Source organism: Python bivittatus, unplaced genomic scaffold (assembly GCF_059951505.1).
Source record: "Python bivittatus isolate LINGU-HERP-01145 unplaced genomic scaffold, Pbiv_v1 ctg000050_np1212, whole genome shotgun sequence".
Lineage (NCBI taxonomy): Eukaryota > Metazoa > Chordata > Lepidosauria > Squamata > Pythonidae > Python > Python bivittatus.
Genome location: NW_028277033.1, coordinates 4,149,020 through 4,167,599, shown reverse-complemented (window position 1 = coordinate 4,167,599; position 18,580 = coordinate 4,149,020). Strand labels below are relative to the sequence as shown.

The window sequence follows — 18,580 nt, the reverse complement described above, 5'->3', positions numbered from 1 at the left end:
GTTAAGAGAAAGTAAATGAAAGAAAGTTGCACTGCCATCTAGAGGCTCGACATAGTGCTTTTTCTCTTCTATTGTGACGCATGCTCAAAGACCCTGTGCTTTCTAAAAAGATAGCGGGATGTGCATGTTTATACAGGTGCCATCCGTAACTATAAACAAGAAAGTGGAGTTGAAAGCGATTTTGAAAATATCAAGATGGAAAGTTTGAGCTAGTCACAAGAGCCCTGATTAGTGGCAGTAGCTCTTCTTTCTGCTAGAAGCTCTGCTTTGCTCTCCATTCCCCCCTCAGTTGGATTTTTTTTAAAGAGACTTAGTCTTTTCCCTCCTCTTCTTTTTTTTTTTTCTCCTCTTGCTTTTTTTTTTTTTTCTTATTTTTGGCAAGAACAAAGATAAAGAATCCTTTGACTCAATAAAGGTTTATCAAGATAATAAATTATACGAGAAACACAATGCAGAAAAAGATCTTTAAACTATTGAGGATGACTATAAAAAACTGGAAGAAGAGCTGCAGAAATTCCCGCAAAAAAAAAGAGAAAAAAAGATATTAAAGCTAAAATGGACTTAATTAAACATAAAACGGGATCAATGGAAAAGGAAGAAATAGTACAAGAAATCAGAAACATTAAACAGAATTATTGTGAGGCCTATAAACTGAGAATTAAAAGGGTTAATCAACTGATAAATGAAGAGGGACAGACTTGTTCTTGGCACTGAGGGTGAGAAAAAGATTATACAAGATTATAATGGAAAATCGTACTAAGAGAATGTACAAAAAGAAGAAGTAAAACAATATTGAAAGAAACTACTTCAGATGTTTAAAGAAAAAACGAGGGGAATACAACAATGATGGAACTGACAGAAGCTTCAAAAAGCAGAATGTTTGAAAGGACATTTATTATTGCTTTCTTTTATCCAATAATATAGAAAAAGGAATAAACAGATATTTTGGGATATTGAATGAAAAGGGTGAACTCAAAATTATGCAAGCGCTGGAATAAAGTATAAATCTGAGATATATAGTTAAAAATTGTATTTGATTGTAAATGTTTCAAGAGATTAGACTAAAATTTATACATGGTTGAATATAGTAACATATAGATTTTAAACTAGAGACATTTTTGTTGAAACATGTAGTGAAGAATCTGGTTAGAACTGTAATCCGGTTAGAACTGTAACTGATATTGTAACTGATACTGGTTAGAACTGTAACTTTTAAGAATTGGAAAAATTAAAAAGTACTTATGCAGGAGGAAGTTATTGAAAATTATGGAATGTGCAGAGATGAGTTAAATTGAGATTTGAAATTAGAGTAAGAAGATAAGTAATTTTATATGACACTGAGAAAATATAGTAATGTAATGGATTAGGAAATTTTATAATAGAAATTTGATATTAATTATTATATATATACACATATAATCGATAGATGAAAATGTATTACTAATCCTATTGAAAGTTAAAATTTCTTGTAATAAATGATTCTATAGATTAGCTATTAATGATTAATAATTGTTAATTGATAAGTATACAAGTATATTTTTGAATAGATGATATGAGAATTTAAGATTATGAAAGGGGCACCAACGAGTTGGTAACTGGTTGACACACGGTATAAAATGGAAGATGTTTTTTTTATGCCTTTTTATGTTTTTGTTTGTTCATGTATGTTCTGTGTTTGTTGTAAAAATAAAAAAATATTTAAAAAAAAAATGCTTAAACTATATCCTTGTAGTTATTTGGACCTAGTTTTTAATGTGGTTGTAGAACTGTATCCATGATGTACCATATCAGGCTATAAGTGGTTCACAAGGTAAGAAGTTCCTCCATTCAAAAAATCATTTGAATAAAAAATTAGCATGTTTACATTCTATGCTGAGCTGTTTTCCAAGGTGATGTTTTCAGTTTATATGGAGAACTTCTCATTTTGTAGGACCTTATATGATAGGTAGGGAGGTCCAGGTAAGTTAACATGCTTAAGTAATCTTTGCATAAAACAAGCAAATGAAGGGAAAAGGCTGTACAGTCTTTTTTTATTTGATTCCAAAAATGTGCTACAGAGTCTGTAACAAAAGGTGCTTTGGAGGACACAAGATCAGAAACTACAGACATAGTTACATGTAGGTTACCTGTACGTAGGTAACATTTTAAGACAACCATTTCTTCTCCCAGCATCATGCAGCTGCTGCACAATACCATAAAAAGATGCAGCTGCTTTAAAGAGTTGCAGACAGGTGCTCTCCTTGTGCTCTTATGTGCTCCAAAGCGCCTTTTTGGAATTGCATTGAGAACTCTGCACAGCCAAGGAAAGAAGGATAAATGCTGCCTTCTCTCAAATGTTTAATTGGCCAACTGAATGGCCAACTTGTGTTTCAGATGTTACAATCCACAACAGTGAGTTGATGTCTGGCAGCATGGACAAGGGAACTTTGGGGTCAGGATCTAAGAATAATATATTCTACATTTTACTGAGAGACTGGGGTCAAGTTGAGGCAGCTGATGCTATGTCACGACTAGCCAGGCTTGCTCCTGTCTACCTCTGTAAGTATCTTGAGCCATGCTTTATTCTTTATGTATGTTACATTTTAATTTTCTTTTGTTATTTCTACTGCTTATTTTACCTTCACAGTGATGCAGTAAAAGAGGTTAGTTTGAGAGAGATTGATTGACCCAATACTCTCCACTGAGTTTTAAAGAACATAGGCACAAACTGTTATGGTATCCTAGTACTAATAAAGTAGCTGCTGTTGTGACTTTGCTCAGCAGCAAAATAAGGATCTTATGCTGAGAGTGAGGAAAGCATAATGCAGTGATCTTTTAGTGATGTTTTTGCTGTGCCCTATGGGAGAATCCATAGCTCTTCATATATCAATACATTCCAAATTGTTGGTATGTAGTTCAGAACCACATTCGCTCTTTAAACCATTTTACTCTTCCCAACATCGTATGCACAAACTTACAAATATTAAACCAAAATGTGGTGGTGGTAGGACAACCCCACTACCCTGTGTGTGAGTGTCTCCTCTATTGTACACTTCCAGCATAGAGTAGTTGAGAGCCAACCCTTTTGACACCTTCTTTTTGGTGTCCAGTGAACATGAACAAAAAATACTTCGTTAAATTACCCTCGTAGTAAGAGCATAAGAAACATAGGCAATATTCTTTAAGAGCTTGAACCATTTATTTGTCAGAATGGGGTAGTCCAACACCATACTGAAAAGTATTTGAAAGTCTTGGCAGCCAAAGCCAACAAAAAGATCATCTCATGTAAAATGTTCTCTCTTGCTCGAGTGTGCTGATGGATATACACTTGATCTTTCTTTGCAACTACATAGCTAATCGTGGGTTTTCCATTGGAATTGGTGATGTCACCCCTGGGCAAGGATTGCTGAAGGCAAAATATGAGCTTCTGAATGCTGGCTACAAGAAATGTGATGAATATATTGAAGCACTGAAGACTGGTAAGCTACAGCAGCAGCCTGGCTGCACAGCAGAGGAGACACTGGAGGTTAGTTATATCCCATTTGCAAATGAGTAACGTGCATGCCGAGTTCAGAAATTTGACCCAGCACTTCTGACCTCTTTACCTTTAACAGCATTACAAGTCTGCAGTGGGTACTGTTTAGCCATTTAAAATCCAAATTCCTGATTTATTATGAGCTGAAATTGAAGAATGAGACAGCTTCACTTGAGTTCTCTTGCCGAAGCTATGTCCTCTTCTGTTCTGAAGGGACCACTGCAGGACAAATTCTTGCAATTAGTAATCACAATGTCTTTTCAACTGGGGAAATTCAGAGCGATTAGTCTTGTGTCCATTATTGTGGGCCATTTTATTCTATTCCAAACCATATGTATTGGATTGCTTCCTTAGGAATAACGTCAGCTTCTGATTAGAATCGGTTATGATGAAATGGAAACAGGGAAATTCTTGTAAGGATTGCTTGTTAATTGAGTCTTCTCCTAGGCACTGATTCTGAAAGAGCTGTCTGTTATCCGAGACCATGCTGGCAGCGCCTGTCTTAGAGAATTGGACAAGAGCAACAGCCCCCTCACCATGGCTCTTTGTGGTTCAAAAGGTAGGACTGACCATTCAAATTGGTACCTATCTCTGTGACCAATAAATAGATCTTTGCAGCAGCGTTCTGCTAAGGTACAATTATTGTATATTCCCGGCAGTAGGAGTCAGTGGTGTCCAATATAGAGGCAAAGTTCTATATATTGTTCTCTATATAGTTCTCTGTATCTCAGTCTAGTCTAGGCTGGAAGTAGGACCTTGGATAGCTCTGAGGGTGTTTTATTGATTGAAATTCTTCCTAGTTATACAGTCGAAGTTGCAGCTCCATTCCAAAGTCATCTGAAGCCTTAGGCATAGCCACGGTCTGTAATGTGGACCATTTTGCTTTATCCCCACTGGAGGAGTTGTGTGGACCATTTTGCTGGAGAGATGGAAATTCAGCTGGGAGATACATCTAACAAGGTGGAAGGTGATCAGTGGGCCATATCCCATGGCTTGAATTGCCCTGACTACATAACTGAGTATCCTTCCCTTTTTATTAGGAGTCTGGACATCATATAGGTTTTCTACAGCAAAGTTTTATTATATTATATAGACTTCTACTGCCTCCCCCCCCCCACAAAAAAAGACGTTTTTGGGTCTAGAGCAGCATAATCAGCAATACATTTATATCAGAGCACATTATTATGAATGCTATTCCTGTGCCTTAGATATAGTACCATTGTTCAGAGAATAGACAACCCTACCTTAGTTTTACTTTAATTTGAGCTCTGTTCAGTTTGCTCTCCATCTAAGTCTAAGTCCACAGGATGTAATTCATGCTATTTATGCATATATGAAGTAGGCAGCTTGACTGCATACAAATTTGCAGACTGTTTTTTTCAGATCTGTTTGGTACATCCTTATCATGGATCACTTAAACCAGATATTCTCCATGTGCAATCTTACTAAGAATTGCTTTGAAGGATTTTTTCACTTTAGTTGAAAGGTAAAATCTGTTTTGGATCAATCTGGGGGCTTCATGGATACAGCCATGTGAGCTTTTTCAGCAGGGATACAGAAATGGTTAGCCATTGCCCTCTTCCTGGATGATTTTCAGTCCCCGGTTCACCCTAAAGCCCTGGGATACCTTGCTTTATTTTGTTTTTTCAAGCTCAGCGGGGGTTTTGCTTCACAATCAGGCAGACAATAAGTTCTAAAGAGCTTCATAACAAGAAGCATTTATTCATAATAAGTGCAACATTGTGGGGTAGTGGAACAAACTTTCTATAGTGACTTTTGAGAGGTTACTTATCCTAGGAAAGTAGAATAGGAAAAAAACACTGTGATAACATGTCGCTTTCAGTCATGAGAGAGAGATGCTGCTGACCTTTTTTGTTGTTGTTTATTTTTTTTTCTAATAGGATCTTTTATTAATATATCCCAGATGATTGCTTGTGTAGGGCAACAAGCTATCAGTGGGTCTCGAGTGCCTGATGGCTTTGAAAATCGATCCTTGCCTCATTTTGAGAAGCATTCCAAGGTAAGTTGCCGGTTATTGAGATAAGGCTTTGGCAATATTGTGAAACGAGGCAATGTGAGTGAGAATATAAAATAAAATGGAGGTTCCTTTTAATCCAGGGTGATCGTTATTGTTGTTGTTATGATCCTTGAAATCAGTCTTGATTCCTGGAGACTACAAGTCCCTGCAGTTTTCTTGGCAACATTTTCAGAAGTGGTTTGCCACTATCTTCTTTGAGGATTTTTTTTTTTTTTGATCTTCCCAGTCTAGGGCTGAGAAACAGTGCTGGCCCAAAGTCATTCAGCTGCCTTGCATGCCTAAGGGAATGTTAGAATTTGGATTACTTAATCCTAATCCAGCATCTTTAACCACTATACCAAACCCGCTATCATAGAATGACAGCTAAGAGTAATTCAAGTCTTTCCGGTCTTTCTGTGGATGAAAGTTTTCAGATTATTTTAGCATTGTTGACCTATGCTATGAAGTTGCTGTAAGGACTATAATACGTAACCATTCTGAACAGTCGGCACCTAGAGTTAAACGGATTCTGAACAGTCAAAAACATTATCAGACTGCTAATTCGTGCTGCTTGAATAAAGAACCAGAACACTTCATTTTAGACATAGGACAGAATGTGAATCTACTCTTTAAGTACAGGGCATTTCTGTTGGGCAACCTACCCAGTTCTCATCATATGGGAAATGGAGAGGACTGTGCCTTCTGGTTCTGCCAAGGAGGTGGAGTCCCTCAGAGCCCACCAGGAAGTAGAAGATGCTGCTGAAATGGAATAAAGCTGGAAGAACTTGGTATAAGGCTTTTTGCACTGGGAGATGGCCCCAAACTGGTTATGGTTCTGAAAAAGAATTAAAGTCACACTAAATTGCTATTGTTGCCCAGGAGAAATATTGGATAATCTTGAGTATTTTTCTAGGGAGTATATTATGGTGTGCAAAAATGGCCCTTAGTTTGCTGCTTCTTATCCTTACTGCTTCTACTAAGGTACGTCTTCTCCCATGTTGCTTTCTATAGATTGTTCACATGTTCATGTGACGCTTTTGAAAAATTCATAAGGCTGCACAAGGATATTGGATAGCTTACTGGTTCTGATAACAAGCATGTGCTCTTTTAATTATATTTTACCTTCTTCCAAGGAATATGTGATCAGATGGCTTCCGATTTGACCCTCATGGCAGTCATGTGGAGCAAATTAGATCAGTGTGCTTCATTGGCGATTTGAATCTATGGCTTTCCAGTACTATTCCAATATATTAACCACTCTGACTGTAGAAGTAAATTCTAGAGCAATATATTTCAGAAATATTTTTCTTTTCCAGCTTCCAGCCGCTAAAGGTTTTGTTGCCAACAGCTTCTATTCTGGGTTGACACCCACTGAATTTTTCTTCCACACGATGGCTGGTCGGGAAGGTCTTGTTGATACAGCTGTAAAAACAGCTGAAACAGGATATATGCAGGTAATTGGAGGCACTTTTCTATAGGAGGACCATCAGTGTAGCCAACTATAAGTATTTATTCTCCTTTAGGTCAAGAGTTATTTCCCTGCCAACTTCTAGTCTGTCTCCTTTTTGGTTTCAGTTCTGAGGATAAAGAAAGAAAAGAAGTATCAAAAGAATGAACCATTATGCCTGCAGATCTCTGCTATGATAAATAACAGAGAGATGCACATACACTCATAAACACACACACACACACACACACACACACACACACACGTATAGATAGATAGACAGCAAGGAAGAGAATGAACTCTGTTTTAAAGTTTTAAAAAACATTTTGTCTAGTTCTTTCAGAACAGATTGATTGATTGATTGATTGATTGATTGATTGATTATTTTTTTGCTTAGTGGCCAAATGCATTAATCATTGTTTCATATGGAAAGAACTCCCACTTGGGAAAGAAATCCAAAATACTAATTGCTCTAGATCATTATTTTTTTCTATCTTCCAATCATTATACTTTAGAGTTGTTTCTGTTCCTCTTTCATCCTTCCTAGATATTGTCATTGGAAGGATTGAGGCAACATGACTGACCTATAAAGACACAGTAGTACCTCTTGTGTCTATTGTCCCCTCCCTCCAAGTTTTCAGCTAAGAAGCAGCCACCACAGCATGTTTAGGGATTATTGTGTCATTTGCAAGGAAAATGTACCTAGTTAAGCTTTGGGGGTTTTTTTATTTGATGGGGATGCTCAATTTTTCCTTGAAGCACCTATAAATGACTCAGTACGTGCTATATGTAGGGTATGGTGTGCTAATTAAACTTTTCTTGAGACTTTGATAAAAAAAATAACTAACTGTGAATGTAGCCAAGCTAATTAACAGCACCCTGGGTTGTTCTTTAATGACTTTGGTCCCTTAAGGGACCTGAATAGAAGGCTATCTTTATAGTTACATTTCAGGGTAGTAGAGTGAAAAGATTGTCATTTCTTGTTGTAAACCATAAATGCAAGCTGTATTTCCAGGTATATACTTACTTTTGCCATGCAGCTAGATAACTGAATAAGCCTTCTCCTGGATATCCAAAAGTAAGAAGTAGACCTCAATTGGTATGGTATTAGTGGGAATTGGTTACCTCCCCTGTCCTGAATAATATTTTGTGTCTGGGACTGTGTATCTCCCTTAAAGAGGGTATTTCTCCACTTTCTCCCAGAGACGATTGGTGAAATCCCTTGAAGATCTATGTTCACAGTATGACTTGACCGTCAGGAGTTCTACAGGGGACATTATACAGTTCATTTACGGTGGGGATGGTTTAGATCCTGCAGCCATGGAAGGGAAGGATGAACCTTTGGAGTTCAAGCGTGTTCTGGACAATGTCAGAGTAAGTATTAGTACAGGGTATCTTTTTAAAATAAGTAATCTTCAGGTTGCTCTAGCAAGTTTGAAGGCCTTGGACTTTAATTGCTGGTCGTAGTTTCCAATTTCTGCAGATGAAATGTCCTGCAGGATTCTTAATCTTGAAAGATTATATCTGGGATTATTTGGTGAAACTACTTTGAAAGACACATCTACAGCTGCAGTAGAGAACTTTGAAGGACCTGGATAAGAATTTTTGTTTCATATGGCTATATTTGTACAAGAAACCTGAGCAACCTTCATTGGGAATGCATGTTGAATTTTCTGATGAACCCAAGCATAAAACGGTGCTGTAATTGATCTATATACTGTTTGTTGCTTTAGGCCGTGTATCCAAGCCGAAGCGAGCCTGCTCTTAGTAAAAATGAATTGGTGCTAACAGCTGAATCCATCATGAAGAAAAATGAATTCCTTTGTTGCCAGGACAGCTTCCTGCAGGTATTGTTTTATTTAGATTCCTTTTCCACACAAAGATTATTCTTTATAAAAGGAGCTGCCATCTTTAGAACTCAAAACAAATTTCCTGTATTCTGTCTGATTAGTCCCATCTTGATCATTTAATAGATAGACTTGGGGTTAATGTATTTGGGATCTTCCTCTCCCCAAGCCCTAGCTTCTCAGAGATTGCTTATATTGTCAAGCTTGGAACTGATAAGATTCCTAAATCTTCACTTTTAAGGCCACATATTATTTTAAGACAAGTTAGCACTTGATTGTTTTGGTGTTCTTTGTCAGATATGGTGTTGATATCCAATACCAGAGGTTTGCTTCAAAAAATAAGCTAAGGTGTAAAAACATGTTTGTTTTTGTAAAAGTTGGGGGTGTTACTTCAAGAACAGCAAAATACTGCTTTGTTTTTCCTGTTCATTCTTGAAGGTATTAACTGAAAGTGGCTATGTGACCTATAATAAGGTAATTGTAGCATGTGTGTCTGTGTGTGTATGTGGCTGGGTGTGTGCACAGATTATGCAGAGGCTCATAATGCATTAGTCAGTTGACTATTGGAGCAGCATATAAACCTAGTAAATCAGTATCATACTGGAACCTACCCAGTTGAGTTGTACTGTCGCTTTGTTTGCATAGTGGAGATTTAAGTGCATCCTCTCTACCACACAGATGATATTTTGTATAAACTGGGTTCCCCCAACAATATGTTGTTCTTTCCCAGTGTACCATGGGCAGTCTCAAAATCTTCAGTATTTTCTGTTCTTGGGTCCAGCTTTAGACTTTTGTGGAAGGAAGACTAAGACCAGACTCTACACCGGCAATTTCTACTCTTGTTTTTATATTTTCTTTTAATTAGTTCTCTTCTTTCCTTTTGGGACATTATTTCCTTAGTCAGAGATTATCTTTGATGGTTTCATTTATACAAGAATAAAAAAGGGTGGCAATAATAGCAGCTGGTTTTTCTGCTATTTCTGCTATCCATGTTTGCCTGGTACATTGATTCTTTCAGGCAACTACCTAGGTTTCTTTTTTTCTTCCTCTTCCGGCTTGGCCTTGAGGAGAGTTGAGATGCAAAGATACCAGAATGCAACACTGAGATTGCAGTTGCCCTCTGAATATAAGTGCTAAAAGCATTATTGTATTCATCCACCACTGTGTGCAGCTGGAAGTGCACTCCAAAGTGCTATCAAGCACTGTTAATTCCTCCATCAGTTCTTGGCTCAGAGACTGAAACAATCAAGACCACATAGATATTCCACCAATCACTTCTATTAAAAGGAAGGAAAAGTAACAGACATGAGTTCACTTTCTTCCTATACAAAAGAAGTCTGAAGTAATATATCATGATGTAACATATTCACAAAAGGGATTACAGATTTATTGGATTTATTTTGGCAAAAGACATAATCACTACAAGGGAGTACCTCAGCTAGATGTTCCTCAGGCTTATGTAACCTTACCCTGTTCTTAGAAGGGAAATTTTACCAGCTAGACCTTCTCTGAGCCATTAAGTGCATCAAACAAGGTTTGAGTTTGGAATAGGCCTGCTAGTTAATTATCAAAAGGTTTCAAACACTACTGTCTATAGAAATAATCAGTGGGTTGGTGGGATGCTGTGAATCAGAAGCATTCCTTGAGCAGCCAAAGTCATAAATGCCTACAGGCACTATTCTCCCCTCTAGTTCTTGTTCCTGTAATTTGTAGAATATGCCACTCAAGAAGGAATCCCCCAAAATTCTGAATTTGAACCATAAATTTGACAGTCATGGAAAAAAGGAATCCTCTATAGATGGATTATGTCCATCTGGAATTAGAAGTGATCAGGGAGCTGGACAGATTTGATCACCATATCAAATCCTTTTGGGGAGCTCAAAACAGAGCAAGTGAAAAGCACCAAAAAGTTCTAAGAAGAATATTAAATACCACCTGAAGTTCACTGTAATCAAAGGTAATGTGAGTCTCATTGGAGACAAGGAATTCTAAGTTCATATATAAGCTGAAGGGATCAAAAAAGATTTGGAATTATGGTATAAACTGCTAGTGCAACTGCTTTGAAAAAAAATTTCATCCAGGGGACATTTAGGACATCAGTAAGAAACCCCGAAACTTCTAATTGTAATGCCTTCCTTAAAATTTTTTGATGGGATCACACCTTAAATGCTATGTACATGCTGATGATGTTCCTGAAAAAAGAAATTGAGCACCAATAACCTGCCAGCTTAGTTCTGTGACTCTTCTTATACTTTTCCACTCTGTGTCCCCTTTCAGCAACAAAACTGTTTTTCCAATAGCAACAGTTTTTTGTGTGAAGTCTAAGCTGAGATATATAACCATTGTTTTTTCAACTGAAATGTCAAGTCTAACTGCTTGGAATGTGGATTTTTTTTAATCTTTAAAATGTGTCTGATTGTTTTGCTGTTTACAGAATCCTACACTTCAATCCTATGCATGTTTGTTCAGAAGGAAGTCCTGTTACATTTAGTGAGACTTGCACTGTATTCAGTTTGTTTCAGGCTGCAATCTTCATGTTACATTAGCAGAGAGAAAGATCATTCTCTCCTTCCTAAAAACCTTTCCTGTATTGTCTTTATAAAATCTTTTTTTTTTTCTGTTCTAAATAGTATTTGATTGTTTGGTTCACTAAGTGTCCCGTGTCAAAGCAGGAACTTGTCTGAAGAGTGCGTACATCCCGTTCTCAACAAACTAAAATAACAAATGTGTTAACAAGGGTATAAAGGTACAGTGTTGTTCCTCAAACAGAGCCCGTATAAAATCCAGGAAAGTAAATGGAATCAAAGTGTCCATATGGGATATCTTCTCAGTCTACTTTTGAGCTGGGAGATTGGAACAGAGAGAAGGAGGTAACATCACCCCTGTTTAATGTTGCGGTAACAAGCAGGCATGAGCTTCAGGCTCTTGTACTGCTATCCATTGTGAATGGAGGAAAATTAAAACTGCTGATTGCTTTTTGAACAAGCCACAGTTTCCTTTTGCATCCAAATAAGTAATACTAGCTTTTTTCCATGCCGCAGTTCAGATACCCTCATAATTGAATTAACCCTAGATGCAGAAATTGCTGTTATTCAGATATAGATATTGTAGGAGAAGAGCCATGTTAGTTTATGGTGGCAAAACATCCAGAGGAATCTGGTAACATCTTTTCCAACTAATAAATGTTATTAAAAGGCAGAAACTTCATCAGATGCATAGAGTGGCTGTACTGATGTAGGTACATATGTAGATGAAAACTTAAGACTTTTAATAACATTTGTTAGTCAGAAAAGGTGCTACCAGACTCCTCCTGATATAATAAGTGAACTGTGGTCTGTTCAAAACCCCTGGAAGAATGAAGGAAGAAGAGGTCAAACTGAAGGCTCACTGCAGGATTAGTTTTGATAGTTGTGATGCTGTAGCTAAGTTACTGTCTGAAGAAAATCATCTTCCTTGTAGCCATGTTTGTGCCTGGCAGTTCTTGAATTTGAAAATTGTCAGCTGCAAATGTAGACTTTCAAATAACTCCATAGAAGTTATTAGCCCAATCTATATATATTCCCTAGCAAGCTGGTTGGGGAATTCTGGGAGTTGAAGTCCACACTTTTAAAGTTGCCAAAGTTGAGAAACATTGCCCTATATGATTAAATTGGTTGAAAATATTGCAAATATTTTTAGACAGCATCCCTGTTGTGTTGATTAGAGGCAATTCTTATTAAGCTGGTTACTTGCATAGACTCTTACCTGATTTTTTTTTTTAATCATTTATGGCATTAGTGCATATGAATTAGATTTTATTTAAAATTCTTCAGCAGTTGTTTGGGCATTATCAGCGCCTGGCCCATCCTTTAATAGAATATTTGAATGTAATCCAAAGATACTGTCCAAGTTGTTCCATGTTTTTGTACTTTTCTGTAGCTTGTTATGAATTAATTTAATCCAGGCCCTCTGATTGTTGGAGTCATATAATGCTCTTCACCTTTTGGTAAACAGAGTTAAGTAAGCAGAAAAGTTATAACACCCTTGCTTTGATTAAGTGTAGATTTTGAATTAATTTAGTTTGAATTCCTGTATTTTGGCATTAGTTGGCTTTTCCAAAGAATTCTATTGCTAATATTGGAAATGGGTTAATGCTAATGATTTGGGTGATCCAAGGCAGGTCAAACACTACTGGTATAATTCATTCTCTTGTTTTGATGGGAAGATGGCTATGGAAGGGAGGATAAGAGGGAAAAAAACTCTTAAATGTGGTAAAAGAATATTTAGTTGGCCATGTGTTTCAAATTCATATTAAAGATGTATCCTGGTTCTGGAAAAAAAAATACTGTATGTACTAGGATGAAACTGAAAGATTTAAATACCTTCACTGAGTTATCCCATAGTGACGTTGGGGCAGTTTGGAAAGTCACTTTAAGAATAACCAGAAGTTCTACATTTTTCCTTTTCCATAAAAATACAGTGATTTGTGTCAAAGATCAGTATTTTGTCTCATCTTATTTTCAAGTCACAGGCAAAATGAATTAAAAAAAGTTTGATTTGCTTCTTTACGCAAGTTGATGGTCTTCTGCTAGATGTCAGAAAATATTCACATGTTCCTCGAGCATTACGTTTTCATAGCAGACTTCTCTGCAACCTTCAGGGTTATGAACTCACCAGTAATTCAGTATTTTTACCCACATAGTGGTGTGATTAATATTTGTATCGCATATTAGTTCAGAACAAAATAAGGGCAAATCCATATAATTCATAATAATTTTCACTGACTTTTGACCACCTTTTTGCCCTGTCTTTAAGCCTAAACTATTTACTGTCTGCAATTTGGCATAGGACAAATAGCCTAATTTACCTGGAATGACATGTTGGGAGAAAACACATGAAATTCTTTGTGCACTTAAACGAAAGCATTACATAAAAGTCAAGTGGCCTTCCTTTTTAATGCCCATTTTGTAGACTTAAAGTAAAAATGGAAATGAGCATTGTTCGTAATAATAGTGGAAGTAGAATTGGTCTGCTGAATTTGGCTATAAAAGCATGAGAGCATTGTATGAAAGATGCAGCAAACTGGTATCCACCAGATGGATTGGACCTCACCTGCCCTAATCTCCTGTTTGGACCACGTTGCCTGGCAGTATGGTCGCTGAAGTCCTTACAGCAGGAGTGCAACTGGTTGGGAAAAGTTGTCTGTCTTCCCCTGTGATTTACCAAATGCCTCTGACAAGCATAATTGGAAACGACACTCTTTCCTTGAGTTCCCCAGTAAATGCTATTTGAAGGAATACTGTTACCATTTATCTAGAGATGCCTTTGTGATTGAATGGGCAAACACACTGATTAAATAAATAAGTAAACAAGCAAATCATGGTTAGAAGTTTAATTTTGTTTGTCCAAAATTAAACTAGGAAGGTTTTGTTCCATCCATTTCATTGGCTGCTTCCCAATTCTATCAATATAGTTTTAGGGGGAGGGGGGTGTCCCCATATCTTCAATTTTTTTTTAATTTTTTTTTTTTGGTAGTTCCACTGAATTTTGTGCACAAACTCCTTTCCTCCTTAATATAAATTCTCAAATCTCAAAAATGTTGGAGAGGTGTTAGCATATGGGAAATATTCCAGAACCCCTTTCTCAGTCTCTCACAACTTGAAAAATGTAGGAAAAAGATAGAAAATCCAAAACAACTGAAGAAGACAACTATAATACTTTTATTTCTGCTTGCCAAGTAGTTTTTGAATCCTGCATCTCGGATGCTTTCCAAAACCAATGTAAAAATTGGCTGTTGTGGCACAAAATGTGGTCTTTGAGAGAATTTAATTTTTTTTTTTTATGTATGACTCGGTACATGGCAGCACTTCACTGTCTTGACTCAGGGCTAAGAAGCTAAGCAGGGTCAACCCTGGTAGTACTTGGATGGGAGACTACCATCTCTCAAGACTGTAGGCATAATTGGGAAGTAGGAAAAACCCCTATACAAAGTCAGAAGGCAATGGCAAACCACTTTCACATTGTTGGCAAGAAAACTACATGTGCCTAGAAAGTCAAAAGGGGTTGAGTTTGACTTAAAGGACACCTTACATTTTGTTTTGGTCTTTTTTCCTCCTAACTACTTTTTTTCCCTTAGTATAAAGTGCTGCTAAATGTGGAAGCTGCTGGTGACTTTTCATCATTAACTTGCAGAAATGAAAGACAATGCGAAACATATGAATTCTTTATTGCAGGAAATTAAAAAATTCATCCAAAGCATGTCTGAAAAGATCAAGAAAACCAGAGACAAGTATGGCATTAATGACAATGGCACAACAGAGGTAATCTGAATAATAGGTGATTTCTAATGGCATATAGTTTGGGGGAATGGAAAGGGGGACTGCCTCTGCATGACTCTTTCTTCCATATATATTGAGGAAGCCATTGTGGTGTAGAGGTTAAGGTGTTGGACTAGCAGCAGGGAGACCCAGGTCCAAGTCCACCTGCTGCCATGGAAGCTCACTGGGTGACCTTGGGCCAGTCCTGTCTCAGCACAGCTACTTTGCAAGATTCTTCTTGTGGGGATAACATGAGAGGAGGAGGAAACGCTATGTACACTGCCTTGAGCTTTTGAATGCAAGGCAGGATAGACTTCCAACAAAATATATTAAGAGTCCCTGACTCTGTCCTTTTCACACTGTTGATGGATTTTCTGTACCTGCAGCAATCTGCTCTGCAGTGGCCTCCTGAAACAGATCAATTTTAAAACGGAATATGTTTGAAAATGTTAAGAACGTTGTATAGAATCTCATATTTAGCCTTCCAGTTGTACTTACCATGAAACAGTTGCAACTTGAATAAATTCATATACTTTTGCTCCTGAATTTCTCTCTTCATCTTAAATTCTCTGTATGTACACAATGTACGTATGTGCCCTTCAGGGGTTCAACATGAAGAGAGCTGGAGGAAATGAAAAACCTCTAGTGCTTGTATATGAATGCAAATATTTTAAAGAGGCAATTCTTAACATTTTTCCAGAAGGTAAAAAACTGTAATTTTGCAAAGGAAAATAGGTTGAACCATTGATCTTCCAAGAACAGCAAGTACCATAAAATAGGGACTGTGTCTGAAAAATAGAGGGAAATTTAGTAAAGGCAGAGAATTTGCTTAGGATATTTTCAGAGCTGACTTCCCCAATTTTCTGACCTCTACATATGTGGAATTTAGGGTTAGGGTTACAGCTGGATTCAGGAAGGCTCTTCTGGATCTTCAGGAGATCCAAGTTCAGGTGCCACAGAAACCTGCATTTACTTTACAATCATAACCTAACTGTCTTAATGTTTTAAAGCTGTTTCTGCAGCTACAAAATAACTGGGAAAGACAGTATGTCTGAAGCTGGGGCCTTAAGATTCAGTGTAGTTCATTCCCATAGCAGGAAACTATGGTTTTTCCAGGTCATAGTTTGACACCATCATATTTATGAAGAGTAGAAGCAAAGCAAGGAGATAAATGTTTGGTGCCCCTTTGAGCCATATGTTAGAAACACAAAACCAATTGTTGACTACTCTATTGAATATACTTCTAATCATTCTGGGTATTCATCACTTTAGCCATATGTTTTATACCAATTGGACCGAATCACTCCAACCCAGCTGGAAAAGTTTCTGGAGATCTGTAGGGAGAAGTATATGAGGTATGAAAAATTATTGTTTCCTGATTCTTTTCCTGATGTGTGAGATGCTAAGTTTGTCCTAAAGAGGATCGTACTAGTCCTGGGGCTATTACTGCTCTGTGATTTGGTTTGGTTTGGTTTGGTTTGGTTTGGTTTGGTTTGGTTTGGTTTGGTTTGGTTTGGTTCAGAGAAGGTCCATCTTTCTTTAGAGTAGTTTCATTGGGATTTAATGGAAGGTGACAGCTATCATCTGATCTTCTGTTTTCCTGATTGCATAAGGTCTCTTGCTAAAGATACTGTTGATATTCTGGGTCACTAGCTTCCCTCTGTTACATAGGTTAGTTAAGAAATGGTGTTTGAGACTGACTTCATTGACTGAGATCATTTAGCCTTTGCATAATAAACAGCGATTGCTGATGAGTATTGTATACATATGAGAAATTTGCATTAAGCCTGACCCAGACTCCTTGATAGGAGCACTGAGTCTTGTCCCCTTTTTATGCACATAAGCAAGGGTGTGTAGTGTTGACTTATTTGAACAAAAAAGTTAAAATATAAAAGTAATGACTTTAATTCAGTGATACCAATACAGCACAGAGATGGGAAACTTGACTCTGAGCCATATCGGAGTCCTCTGTGCAATGGTGTTGTTTGTGAAATCAAGTGAGCACATGAAGGACACACATTAAATATGTGGGAATTCCTTTTCTTGACAATCTCAGCTTTTATTTGGGGGGGGGTGATTCTGTCCTGTGTATGTCCATATAAAAGTGTATTGTCAAAGTCTGTGAATTCTCTAAATAAAAATAATCTGGAGAAGTATACACCATGGTTGTGAGGCAGAACTTCTAGATTCCATGCAGCTGATTATTCCACATTATAGGAAGCATAAAAATGATTTAAGAGAACAGGTTATGGGTTACACCATGAGGAATGGGAAACTACAAATGTATCTTGTAAAATTACATAGGCTGCTGAATTAAGCTGCTTTGGGTGCCTAGTTTTGATTTCTTTCCCCAAAGATTCATAACCTTGTCTACATTTAATTGAACCTCAGGCAAATAATGTGTCTTGAATGCCACACTGAGAATTTTCATTTAATACAGAGAATGTGAATCTGGGTCCTTAGAGAACTCGGGTGTGTTTTCAATGCAGCCATGAACTATCAAGGGGACTGATAGCTGAGAAATGACTGAAAACGAATGTTACTTTGATCTTACAACTTAGGGCACAGATGGAGCCTGGGTCTGCAGTGGGAGCCCTTTGTGCTCAAAGCATTGGTGAGCCTGGCACACAGATGACTCTGAAGACTTTCCATTTTGCTGGTGTAGCCTCAATGAACATTACCTTAGGAGTGCCAAGGATCAAAGAAATTATCAATGCTTCTAAAACAATCAGGTACATTAACTCAGAAGTGGTCAGAAGTTAGTTCTGGATGATTGGCAATGGGTGTCTCACTTCCAATTTTTGCCTTTAAAAAAAAGAATAAAATTTACAGTAATTAGAGTCGAATTTTATGGAGACCACTTTGAGATTTTTAGTGGGAAGTGGTATACAAATATACCATTTATTTAAATGACTGAATAAAAATGTGGAAGAAACATGAATTCAATTGGGTGCTTCAAAAAATGCCTAGGCTCCAAATATTTTAACAAATGTCTTTTGCACCAAGCTTCAGGTAATTTAGTAAGAAACAAAATAAATGTTATTAACCATCAACTAGATTTGATTATTACTCACATCTATGAAGGATAAACTTCATATGTTTCATATGCATGGTCAGTAGTGCCTTTCTCAGTTAGCCTGCTAATACCTTGGCTGTCAGTTAAAGGTGATTTAGTCTCCTCTTGAATTACTTGTAGAGATGATAACAAACCAGGTTTTGATAGAAATGCAAAAAGTCCCAGTGTACTGTTTACCCCTCCAGCCTAACTCTGGAAGATGAAAGGAAATACTTGATTGAATTATAATGATTAGTTCCAAGCTTCACTAGTGGTTGTCCCAAAAAGATAAAAAAAATTGGTTTGCAAGAACAAACTTCTATTTCATTACTCTTTTCTGAACAATCCTTGTATTAAAGATGATAAGCTCCTATCTATTAATAAAGGTAGTAATCCTAGACAAA

The 18,580-nt window shown here is 37.1% G+C and overlaps 1 protein-coding gene across 1 annotated transcript in view; it reads left to right on the top strand.

Moving 5' to 3' along the window:
* Positions 1–18,580, top strand: part of POLR3A (RNA polymerase III subunit A) — a 48,802-nt gene that overhangs the window by 19,903 nt on the left and 10,319 nt on the right. Inside the window, exons 15-24 of the mRNA XM_088129010.1 lie at positions 2,374–2,538; positions 3,333–3,505; positions 3,962–4,073; positions 5,416–5,534; positions 6,848–6,985; positions 8,182–8,352; positions 8,712–8,825; positions 15,038–15,124; positions 16,394–16,476; positions 17,683–17,853. Of these exons, the coding sequence (XP_087985136.1) occupies positions 2,374–2,538; positions 3,333–3,505; positions 3,962–4,073; positions 5,416–5,534; positions 6,848–6,985; positions 8,182–8,352; positions 8,712–8,825; positions 15,038–15,124; positions 16,394–16,476; positions 17,683–17,853 (1,333 nt within the window). The remainder of the gene's footprint in view (positions 1–2,373; positions 2,539–3,332; positions 3,506–3,961; positions 4,074–5,415; positions 5,535–6,847; positions 6,986–8,181; positions 8,353–8,711; positions 8,826–15,037; positions 15,125–16,393; positions 16,477–17,682; positions 17,854–18,580) is intronic.